The 12,400-nt window shown below is 48.7% G+C and overlaps 1 protein-coding gene across 1 annotated transcript in view; it reads right to left on the minus strand.

Annotated features, from left to right (window-relative positions):
- Nucleotides 1-10,963, minus strand: part of GTF2E2 (general transcription factor IIE subunit 2) — a 79,991-nt gene extending 69,028 nt beyond the window's left edge. The window contains exon 1 of the mRNA XM_027853691.1: nt 10,797-10,963. Within this exon, the coding sequence (XP_027709492.1) occupies nt 10,797-10,959 (163 nt within the window). The 5' untranslated portion in view covers nt 10,960-10,963. The remainder of the gene's footprint in view (nt 1-10,796) is intronic.
- Between the last annotated feature and the right edge of the window lie 1,437 nt (nt 10,964-12,400).

A 12,400-nucleotide genomic window follows, 5' to 3' on the forward strand; every position in this document is an offset into this window, starting at 1 on the left:
CTGAAGGGGCACACCATCCAGCCAACAGCCAGGCCATGCTGGAGAGGAAGGACTTATGGGGGAGGGGAGGGACCCTGAGAGGCCCAGAGGTGGGAGAGGAGGGGCAGGGCATGGCAGGAATGAAATGGAGGGACAGGAGACTGGAGGAGCAGAAAGCAAGCCAGTCTGGCAGCCCAGAAACCTTTCACTCAGACGTAAGTAAAACAGATGCAGGCTCTCATAGCCGCCTGCAAGCACTGAATCTTCAGGGTATTTACAAAGCTCTGTGTAAATTATCTCCACCACCTCCACAGCCTGCTCCAGCCAGGAAACAAAGGAATCTGCAGCCAGGCTTTATTTTATCCTTGTGGCCTAGGCCCCAAACCAGGAAACAGAGCCTTGACCCTAAGATACTTCAGGCCAAAATAAAACCAAAAAAATCAATACTTCCACACTGACCTCCCCCAGGCACAGTGCCCCACGGGAAGAATTCAGGACTGAGTCACCTCCCTGGTTCTTTTGTACCCTGAGCTGGCCACGCCTGGAAACCCTGTGAATTCAGGCCGGTGACTCACCAACCAGCAGAGTAAGGCTAGCAGCGTCCCTCAAATGATATTTCTGCAAGACAGAAACCCAGCAGAAAGCCCACATTCCTAAGAGGAAACTCCTTGTCCCCTTCCCTCTCTAATTCCTCCAAAAGGGAAGGTTGGTAAAACAGTATCCTAACCCCTCCTCCCACGCAACTGGGCTGGGTGGTGCTGCTGAACCATTTTTCAGTGGTGCCCGACTCTGACTGGCAAAGGTACTGGAGGGGTTTGCCATCTCCTTCTCCAGCTCATTTTACAGACAAGGAAACTGAAGCCAACAGGGTCACACAGCTAGGAAGTGTCTGAGGTGGGATTTGAGCTCAGGAAGACGAATCTTCTGGATTTCAGGCCCCGCATTCTATCCACTGCACCACAAAACCATCTTCAGACCTGGTTGGCTGGCTCAGGCAGGGGATGAGCACACAATGCCCATGGGGAGCTCCAGGGGCACGTGGTCACCTTAGGCTGAATGCTGTGTGAAAGGCTGCTCAAGGCCTTTCCTGCGGCAAAGCCTTTTCCTGCCAAGGCTGAGGAAGGGTTTCATCTGGCTACTATCCTGAGCCTGAATGACCAGAGCCCTGGCCAGAGTCCGGTCTAGAACAGAAGGGTCAGGCAAAGCTTCTCTGGGGGCAGATCAGAGGTTCAGAGACATAAAGGTCGGCCTTCGGGCCTCCCACCCTCCAAGCTATCTTTCTTGGATGCAACTTCTTGGGATCTTCTGATTTTATCACTAAAATAATGATTGTTCAGACTCAGCTATTCTTCAAATACTACACCCAAGATCCCCACACGCAGAGAATCTACAATTCACGTCTTGTTCTCACACAACAAAACAGGTACCCTGGAATTCTCGGATAGCAAAGGTGGAGTTCAAGAAAAATGGACAATGTGGATGGCAGTAGTGCCTAACTCTGAGGAGACCTCATCCTGACTGAGAAAAATCACAAATTAACATTATCTATGTTGCATTATATTTTCATCTGTTAAACATTTCCCAATTACATTCCAATGTGGTTTGCAGCCACCTGTAGTCTGACATCTCTGGTGTACAGGATGGGCACACTAACAAATACCAGCCGGGTAGAGGAGAAAAACAAATCTCAATCCCAGATTCAACTTCCTACAATGTGACCTTCAAAAAAGAGGAAAAGCCTTGCACAGAGCCACCACCAAAGACCACACTTTCAGTTCTCTGCACTGCCCATCGGATTTTGCTTTTCCAGGACGGTTTTTTGTCTCCTATTTCTTTTAACGGGTAGGAACCAACATTATTAAATGATCTAACCCTCTGAGGAGTGTTGTGAAGCTTAATAAGTTGATGTTTATAGAACACTTTAGTAATGGAGAGCTATTCTGAGAAGCCGTCCATCCAAGCTGGCTAAAAAGAGCAATGTGAAATGCTTTCCCTGCTAGTGAGAACCACAGCCTGCATACCCGCTGAACCCTGCACCAATGCTTTTTATCTTTGTTTTGATTCTTTGGGGGATGGGGGGGAATCATGCTATTGGGGTAAAACCCTTTAGGAACCTTCCCAGTCTACTCCCTGGAATGGGATGCCAGACTGCCCACCAGTGTAAGCGTGAATCCTCAACAGCGCTGAAGAACGCATACACATCACTGCAAATTCACTTAAGTAGAAGACAGAAATGGGACAATTCCCCCCCCCACCTCCAGTGGAAAAGCTTTCTGTAATCTGTCCTATTAGCAAGGCCAGCCTGCCTGCTTACTTCAGAGGGCATTGTTAGCTCAGAGCATAGGTCAAAGACTAACCGTGAGCAGACTGGGGAGCTGGAAAGTGAGTGCTGGATTGATTCAAAACGTACAGTAAAGCCGCAGCCTTGAAGAAACCGACGTGAATTCAAGCACAACCCTCTCTGGCCCTCCTGAGGACGCATAGGCCTGTGGCCTGCATCATGAACTGGATCACCGGGCTCACAATGGGTCAGTCCTGGCTTCCTGCCCTTCCCTCGGCACACTGTCCTGTCAGCTCTCCAGTAGGCTCACCTTCCAGGAGGTACACAAAGAGCCATTCCACTTTGTCCCACTGTGATGCGGCCAGCTGTGTCTAGCACCCAGGAGCCAGGGCCAGAGGCAGGACCCACCCTGGGGCCTCACTGGACCGGCCGGCCTGGTCTCAAATCCTACCCTTGCTGGGGGCAGCTGCAGCCTGTCCATTTGTCAGTGCTTCATCAGAGGTTAGAGGGGAAAGGGCCCCAGAGACTCACAGGCAGTCTACTTACCACTTGGCAAAATGGTTTTTCACTTGTCCTGCCCCCCCCCCACCCCGTGAGGCAATTGGGGTTAAGTGACTTGCCCAGAGTCACCCAGCTGGTAAGTGTTATGTGTCTCAGGCCGGATTTGAACTCAGGTCCTCCTGACTCCAGGGCTGGTGCTCTATCCACTACGCCACCTTACTGCCCCAGTTTTTACTTATTTCTTAAGAGGCAGCCGGGCTGGTTTCAACGCACTTGGAGCCAGGAAGACCTGCACCTGGGGCCCACTGGATCCACGAGAAAAGGCCCCATGAGACCCAGGGTGAGTCACGTCATCTCACGTCAATGCTCTAAGGGGCAGCTTATCCATATGAAGTTCCCTCTATCAATGAAAGCACAGGCCTCTGACGGTCCAGCTTTGGCCTTATCTTCACTCAGTTCCCAGGTCTCTCTAGCCATGTGTAAAGCCTTCTCCAGGACTTTCCCAGTTACCGTTACTATGCTGTCTTCTTCCATTAGAACGTGAGCTCCCTGAAATTAAGGGTGCCTTAGCCTGCTTCCATTTGTATCCCAGAGCTTAGCCCAGGCCCTGGCACACAGTAGGTGCTTAATGAGTGGTTTCTTCCTAGTATTTCTTTTCCTTTACATCGCTACAGCCATAACGCATATTCTCTTGATTCTACTATTTCATTTGGAATCCAACTCGTCATCCTGTATTTCTCTGCATTCCTCAAATTCATTTCGTATAATATTGTTCTATTATACCAATACACCACAGTTTAATCAAACATTTCCCAACTAACAGGCACCCATTTTGTTTCTAATTCTTTATGGCAACATGAAGCTCCGAATATTTGATAAGCATGGAACCTTTCCTTCTGTCTTGAAGGTCTATCCCCAGCAGTGGGGTGGGGCTGTCTTGGGCAAAGCCTGAAGAGCTCAGTTATTTCTCACATAATTCCAAACCGACTTACAAAACACTCAGACCAATCCATGCAAGAAAATGCTAGCCTTCCCACACGCCCTTCAATGCTAACTGCTTCTGTTTCTGTCTTCCTTGACAATGGCCTGGGTCTGGGATGCAACTTCAAAGGTGTTCATTTACACTTATCTTCTTATTAGATTTTGGAGCATTTTTCGTGATTACTCTTAGCTTCAATCCTTTGCAGACTTCCTCTTTTTTGACCACTCATCTAGTTTTTTTTGTTTTTGGTTTTTTTTTTTGTCTAGGCAATGGGGTCAAGTGACTTGTCCAGGGTCACACAGCTAGTAAGTGTGATGTGACTGAGTCCAGATTTGAACTCAGGTCCTCCTGAATCCAGGGCCGGTGCTCTATCCACTGCATCACCTAGCTGCCCCAACCACTCATGTAGTTGAGCAGAGGCCTTCCTCTTCCTCCTCTGTGTCAATTCTCTCACTTGGTTTGCCATGGGGATGAAACAGGCCCACTGTCACTCTCTAGGGATTTTTTTTTAATGAGGTGACCTAGTCACTTGACGCTCAGTGTGGATGTGGTAGAAGATGCTGGTCTGAACTTAATTGCCATCAAACTCTTTTTCCAGTTTTCCTTGAAATTCCTGTTGAACAACAACATCATCAAGACGAAAACAAAACAAAGCAAAAATAAACTGAAAATAAATAAAGCAAGCCCAGGTCCAGTCTATTTCCCTGTTCCTATGAACCTGACAAACACGAACACCTGCATGCACATCAAAGAGCACAAGAGGAGGACTGCGCCTGAACCCTGACCTGCTATCATGTACAGCTGGGTGGGGCTGGTTAGTTGGTTTGTTTCTAGCATATAATCCATTTAACACAGTGTTTGCAAGTTGTCCCGTGTGTCTCCATCTCTAGACTTCTTCCTGTTCCCTTCTGTGTATTTTCTAGATGTTTTATTAACATTTCTGAGGCACCACTAACATTGCAGCCCCTCTCCTTTCCCCTATAATTCTCCCTCTTAAAAAACTAAAAGCCCTCCCTTGGAATCCACAGAGGAAGGCCACTTAGACTCACACACGGACCACGCCTGAAAACGTACGTCTCGTTCTGCATCCTGAGTCTGCTCGTCGCTGAGAAGGGGGAGCAGGTTTCAGCGTCAGTCCTCTGTGCCTCCTGGCGGTGCTGACTCGCATCCATAAGGCTTCAACGCTAGCCTTCTTTACCGTGCTGCAGTCATGCAACTCACTGTTCTGGTTCTGCTCACTTCCCTCTGCATCAGTTGATGCAACTCTTCCCCGCTTTCTCGGAGTCTGTCCCCTTCCATCATTTCTCAGAGCACAATTATATTCCATTACATTTACAGAGCCTAATTTGCCCAGCCACCCCTGGACTGACAGATGCCCTCTTGGCTTCCAGTCGTCTGCTACCACAAAAACTGCTGCTGGAAACGTTTCTGTGCATAAGACTCTGCTGCCTGTCTCTGCTCTCTCTGGGGTATATGCCCAGCTGTGTACATACATGCTCCATTTAGTTTCGGAGCCTGGGAGGCACAAAGACTTCTGGTCGTCAGGGTGAAGCATTCAGAGACAAGGCTGTTCACAGTACTGAATTACCAATGGAGGCTGGGGCTAAGAGCTCCATGATAAAATAATACAAAACAGACAAAACCTCTGTTACCTTCATCCACCCCTACAAGGGAGCAAAAGTAGGTGATGGGTGCTTCAGGCTCTCCACCTCAGCCCTGAAGCCTGAGAAGAGGCCTTCAAACCACTCAAACTAGCAGCCAACAGCTGAATCAGGAGCTCAACCGGCCGACGAGCACCTAAGGGAAAGAGGCGTCCAAAATAATTACTGGCACAAGCTGGGATACATTCTATTTCCACCTTGGAGAAATTGAACTGAGGTAGCACCCATCTACAAACGAGGGGAAACGGATTACAGATTCAGGTGGGTTTTGATGCAATTAAAAAAAAGACGTCAAATCACCATGAGGTCACCAATCCACACTGCTCCCCTCTGAATCCATCAGATGACGGTGTATAAAAAGAAGCCCAACAAGGTATCTCGAACGTCCAAAATCACATCAAGCAAAAGCATTACAGAGTAGCAACGAGGTGGCCCAGAGCAAGACTTGGAGTCAGGAAGAGCTGAGTTCAAATCCAGCACCAGACAGATACTCACAGTGTGAACCTTTGCCTGCCTCGATTACCCTATTGGTAAAATGGGGCTGCTAACAGACCCTCCCTTCTGAGAGGGATCCTCTTTGTGAAGTCCTCAGCCAACCTGAAGAGCTAGTGCTTCAGTCTAAGGTGAGGCTGCACCATTACTGTGGCCGGCTATCTCTTGGGTGAAGAATCTGCTCCCTACTCTGCCAGTGCCAGGAAGAGCAGACCCCCACCCCTGCAGGGCCCCTGGAGTGAGGTGAACCCCTAAACCAAGGCTGCCAAAAGCCTCTGCATTTCCAAGCAGGCAGACCTCTGTCCAGCTGTCAGAAAAATAGCCACTCCTTCCCTGCTTCCCCACCCCCCAACCCAGTGCCCAGCCCTAGGGTCTACTAGACAGTAAGGGTCCAGTGAGGAAGGCCTCTCGCAAGTAGAAGCTGCCACACCTGCCTCGAGTTCCACAAAGAGAGACTTACACAGTACCTTAGTAGGTGCTTAAATGTTTACTGATTGATTGAGGAAACTTCCCACTGCCATATTCAGGATTAACATTTCTATTTCTCTGAAAACAATCCTGGAAATGGGCGCCATTCTAAAGTAGGAACTGAAAACTAACTAATTCAAACTCTTTTTCTGACTTTGAAGCAACTAAAGACTTTCTCAAATGAATCAGAAAGAATATTTCCATAATGATGTTCAGGTTCAGACTAGAAGGCAAACAGGGCGTCAGACCCCACCTCAGGTTCCCATCGCCATTCTGTAAGTAGATGCGCGCACACACACACACACACACACACACACACAGAGCTGGGCACCCCCTTCCAAGTGTCCTCACAGACACTCCAAAGCCCTTAGGGACTCTTGCACACTCTGCAGCTGTATCCCTGGTGATTGGTACAGTGCTTGGCACACAGCAGGTGCTTAGTAAATGCTTGCTTATGAAGTCAGTGTCTCCATCTGACAAACTTTTACTAGGCACCTACTCCAAACCAGGCCCTACACGAGGTGCAGAGGATGCAAAGAGCAGAGCAGAACGCTTCCTGCCCTAAAGGGGCCGATGCCGTCCACGAGGATCCCACACGTCCACGGGTGGGTGAGGACAAAGCAGACACGAGGTGACGGCAAGGCAGGAGCAGAGAGTCCTAAGTCCCAGGGGCCTGGAAGGGCCCCCCGAGCCAGGCATTCGAAGGGGGATGAACCTGATCCTCCAGCCCACTAACAAGTCCCAAGGTTGTGACTGTCTGAGTGCCCACCAGCACAGGGCCCACATTGTACAAGGTCCAAACATCACAAAACCCATCACATTTTCCAATCTCCTGTGATTAACCGAAGACTAAGCACAGCGCACAGAGCCCGGCACTGAAGACGAAGGCCCTGTTCACACCCTGCCTCGGCCTCTGCCGCGGGGACCTTGGGCGGGCATTCTCACTTCCCCACCTGCCAACCGCGGCCTCTTCCTGCTCTCGAACCATGATTCCACGCTGGAATGGGAGCCGAAGAGCACTGCATGCAGTCCTGGGGAGCCACAGAGGGAGGGACAAGAAGACCTAGGAGAGGGACACTGCCGATGCAGGCAACCTTGTGAAATGGCCAACCAAGGCCCTCATTCTGCAGAGGAGGAAGAGAAGGTGATTTGGGCAAAATCACCGGGAATCTCAGCCTGCGGAGTTCTAGTCCGGGCTTTTCCACTGCCCCCCACGGCCTTTTCAGACCTAACAGTAATACCCTTAATCCTAGCGATGATTTCCCAGGCATCTGGGGATAGCCTGCTTCGGACGTGTCTGTTTGCATGTGGTCACCTCCGTTAGATTTGTAAGTTCCTTGAGGACAGGGGCTGTCTTCTGCCTTTCTGTTTCGCCAATGCTTAGCACGGTATCTGGCACACAGCAGGTGTTTTAATCAATGTCTGATAGCGCCCATTTCTACAGCTGTACCTTACGGTAGCCACAGCGCTTTCCTCTCAACAGAAAGAAGTAAACATACTCTACTCCTCTTACGGAGAAGTGGAGATGGGGGAAGATCAGGCGACTGGCCCAGGGCCAGCCGCCCACCCAAGGGTGGGGCAAAGTCAAGGCTCCTGACTCCAAGTTCAAGGTTCTTCCTAAGCCACCGACGGCAGCCCGGTAGGGCATAAAAGCACCTGCTTCTCCTGCTCCTTACTGGGCCGAGCCTCCATCTTTCACAGACCCCAGAAATCCCAGCAGGCCAAGAGAGGGTTCACTAGTAAGGACCTACGTTCAGAGCTATCACACAGGAAACTGCACCACAAGGTTGGAATTATGCAACCAAGTCAGATTTCTTCCTTTTCATTATGGAGAGGCTGGACACCTGGACTCCAGGGCAGGACTCTTGCCAGCTATGTGAATGTGGTTTCCCTCCTGTGTAAATGAGGACATTAATAGCTACCCTAGCCACCTCACGGAGTCGCTGAGAGTCTCCGAGAAGAAAATGGGAGCCCGGTAGATTTTCAAATGCTACGTCAACGTCAGCCGTGATTACACATTTCCCCCTGAATAGTCAACATGATGAAATACTAGGTGGGGTTCTTAAGCTGGGGTCCATGAACTCGCTTTTAAAATACTGTGGTAACTCCATGTCACATTCCCCTCCCCACCCCCATATAATGCCATATGACGTCAACTCCCTGAGAACAGGGATTGCTAGACCTTTTTCTCTGTAAGCCCAGAACCCAGAACATAGTAGGTGCTTAATCAATGCCTACTGACCGATGAGAGTTATCTTTTTCTTTTGGCATTCCTTTTGAGGAAGAAAGGCACTAGAAATCTTTATTTCTGATTTATTTTAATCGCAATATAGAATGATGCAGAGAAAATAATTTAAGAAACTCAAAAAATAAGTATTGGGAATACTTTAGAACCAGGAATGTTTATTCTTTCTCAATGAAATTACGACGTCTTTGCTCCCTACTGGACAGACACCATTTTGATCTTTGACATGCTGGAGCAAATGGGAATGCACCAAGGCCTTGGGGAATTATAGCAAAACAAATAGGGCAAATTTCTAATATTTCCGTCAATCATTTTCCAAAGATGGCTGAGAAATGGACCAGGAGCAATGAAACAGGAGAAAACAGACTGCAGAAGAGTGCAGCAGAGGACAGCTCAGAAGGGGCACAGACAAGCAACCTGGAGAACCTAAAAAAAACATTCATGATAGCACGTCATGGTTTCATAGATCCTCCTCCTCCTTTCTGGTCTTTACTCACTGATATGTTACTGTCTGCTAAATCTGAAATGAAAACAACTTTTAAATGGGGTGAAGAGGTCTACTCAAATTCCTGGACAGCTATTTCTTTTTTAAAATTTTTTTATTATTATTTTTTAAAATTTATTTTTAGTTTTAAACAGTCACTTCCATATGCTTTTGAGTTTTAAATTTTCTCCCCCTCCCCAAAAGGGCGTACAATCTGATACAGTTCTATGTATACATTCCTATTAAACATATCTTCACATTAGTCATGTTGTAAACAAGAATTAGAACCAACAGGAGGAATCACAAGAAAGAGGAAACAAAGCAACAAAAGAAGAGGGAAAATAGTCTGCTTCCACCTGCATTCAGACTCCACAGTTCTTTCTCTGGATGTGGACGACATTTTCCACCATGAGACTTTTAGAGATGTCTTAGATCCTGGCATTGCTGAGAAGGGTTAATTATCAATGTTAGTCATCACACAACGTGGCTGTCACTGTGTACAATGTTCTCCCGGTTGTGCTCACTTCACTCAGCATCACACCGTACGAGTCTTTCCAGGTTTTTCTGAAGTCCAAATGCTCATCATCTCTTATAGCACAATAGTAGTCTATTACATTCATATACCACAACTTGTTCAGCCATTTCCCAATTGATGGGCATCCACTCATTTTCCAATTCTTTTCTACCACAGAAAGAGTTGATATAAATATTTTTGTACATGTGGAGCAGACAGCCATTTCTAATTGCTCCCTCGACTTACCAATAAAGGAACTGACCCACTAACTTCCCAGGCCCAGAAGGACCCTTTTCCTTCTCCTCATGGCCCCTGCCCCTGTCAGCCCTGAACAAGGATCCTTCAAGTTGAAGGAGAAACAATGATCCACTTTTTCAAAAACTAATCACTGCTGCTTCTATTAGCTCAGGAAATCACGAGTCAGCTATCTTTCTAAGGATCCTAAAAGGTGCCGAGGTAAAAAGTTGCTCCAACACGCACATCTGCAGCTTGAAAATGGGGGTCTGGATCCCCAGGGGGCCTAAGTCAGAAGGAAGGACCCATGGATGCCCCCAATTTCACAGCAGCATATTTGGTGGGGGCCAAGACGACACCCACGGCACGGGTAGCGGCTACCCAAAACGTGGGGCGTGAACAGGACGGTGGGGTACCTCACCTAAGAAATGACAGCGATGAAGTCACTGCAGGAAGCTTCAAGCATTTCCATGAACTGACTCAGAGGGAGCTGCCCAGGAACCAGAAAACCACATACAGCCGAATCCAACATGGCAAACGGAAAGGATCACTCGGGCTCCAAGTGTAATGACCAGTCGTGGCCCTCCTCTCCTCTAGTGTCTCAGGACAAACACCAGGCCTCCAAGGCTCTTAAGTCTGAGGCCACCACAGTCAACAGGAACCCCAGGGGAAGAGGGGAAGAGTGGGGAATCCCAGAGGGCGCATTAACTGTTAACCACCCAGACTCAGATCTCCTTCGACAAAAACCATCCACGCTCCCAAACCCACTGTTTGAGTCTGAAGGGCTCTGGTATTGCCCAGGGGGCCATCTCGGCTTTGTTCTGACAGCTCAGTCATTTCGGATAAGTGCATCACTGAGCCCGGCTTCCATTTTAGGTGACAACCCATCACATCTTAGTTCTGAAAGGCAGGTCCTCACACCCTGGCAGGCCCCAGAGCAGTCATTTTCACCAACCTGAATTTTGCTTTGAGCCCGATGATCCTCCCTGCTCAGCCTTGGCTTTCTTCTTCTTGGATGACGAGGACGACTCAGAAAGCGCTGGACGTTTTTCTACCGATGGATTGGAGAGAGCTCGTTTTTTGAAGAGCTCCCGTTCTTTTAATAAGCTTGGATCCATAATGCTGTAAAAATGAAAATAATTATGATAGAAAAAAGCCAAGAAGATTCTCAAGTGGACAGGATAAACTGATTTTGAAAAAATCAGCTGCAATTAAGAGATAATTTTAGACCAGTGATGGTCATTAAATTGACAGACCACTCAAATTACGTTTATAGTCTGCAAAGTGGAGGCTCTGAAACTAATTGACTCTGTCTTATTCAATAACTTTATCAACAATTTAGATAAAAATATAGCAGCCCAATGTATATGTGTATAATAAGAACTGAATAAATAAAAACTATTTCAACAAGCTGCAAAATATGGGCTGAAATAAAGAATGCTTAGCATGGCAGAGAGACAGACAGCGAAAGTCTTTACTCCACACCTAGCGCTGTGTTAAGTAATAGGGATACAAACTCCCGGAAGAGGCAGGCAAGGCTCCCTACCTCCAGGAGCTTACACTCAGGAACACCTCCAAAGTCCTGCAGTCTGATTCAAACACTCAACAATAAGTACAGACTGTGAAAGACCTGACTCAACAGGAGTTCCTGGAAAAAAACAACTGCCACAAGGCCTGGGGGTTTTAATAACCACCTTCTTCTTAGCAGCCAGGACAGGACCAAGCTACTGAAGAAGCTCACCCACTCATCAGCCCCATGACGGCAACAAGACTCCCCGGGAGCTGTAAGTTCCCACAAACAGCCTCCGGCGGGTCAGCTGGGCCGTGGTGCCCCTGGCCCCTCACCCTGCTGTCCCACGCCAGCCAGCTGGGCTTGTACGCAGATCCCCTGGGAAAGGAGAGATCCAGCAGGGACCCTGCCGTTCAGAGGAGCACCCAGAGAGCAGTTAAGCTTAGTTCTTGTGCTTCCACTGGGTCTTGGAAGCAGGTTCTGTTACAATTAGCATGTCTGCTCCGCAGAGGAGAGGGTGACTGGCCCGGCTACCACAACTAACAAAGGGCTGCGATGGGAACTGACCCCAGGTCTTCCTGATACCACTTCAGACTCTTTCGGCTGCCCCAGAGCTAAGTCTACAAGCTGATTATATGGGCCGAGCAGTCCACCAGCAGGGGGGGGATCAGCCTGTTACTATATACAGGAAACACTTTAGAGGCGACCTAAAGCCCCAGGGACACAGTACGGGCCTGGAGTCAGGAAACCCGAGTGAAATCCAGCCTCGGACACTTACTAGCTGTGTGACCCTCAACGGGTTACCTAACCTCTGCCTGTCTCGGTTTTCTCAACCGTACAGGGGAGACAATAACAGCAGCTCCCTTGGGGCGTCGCTGCCAGCATTGAAAGCCCTATGTAAGCGTTGCTGTCATGGGTGCCGTCATCGGTGCCCTGGCTCCCATGCTCCAGATGCTGCCCGCACGGATCAGCCTGGCGAGAACAGGATGAAGCCACTCCTGGCATGGCTGGGGATTCCCACGGCTGCTCTGGGCCGTCTCCACCTTCCC

This window comes from Vombatus ursinus, unplaced genomic scaffold (genome assembly GCF_900497805.2).
Source record: "Vombatus ursinus unplaced genomic scaffold, bare-nosed wombat genome assembly UNPS02010193.1, whole genome shotgun sequence".
NCBI classification, from domain to species: Eukaryota; Metazoa; Chordata; class Mammalia; order Diprotodontia; family Vombatidae; genus Vombatus; species Vombatus ursinus.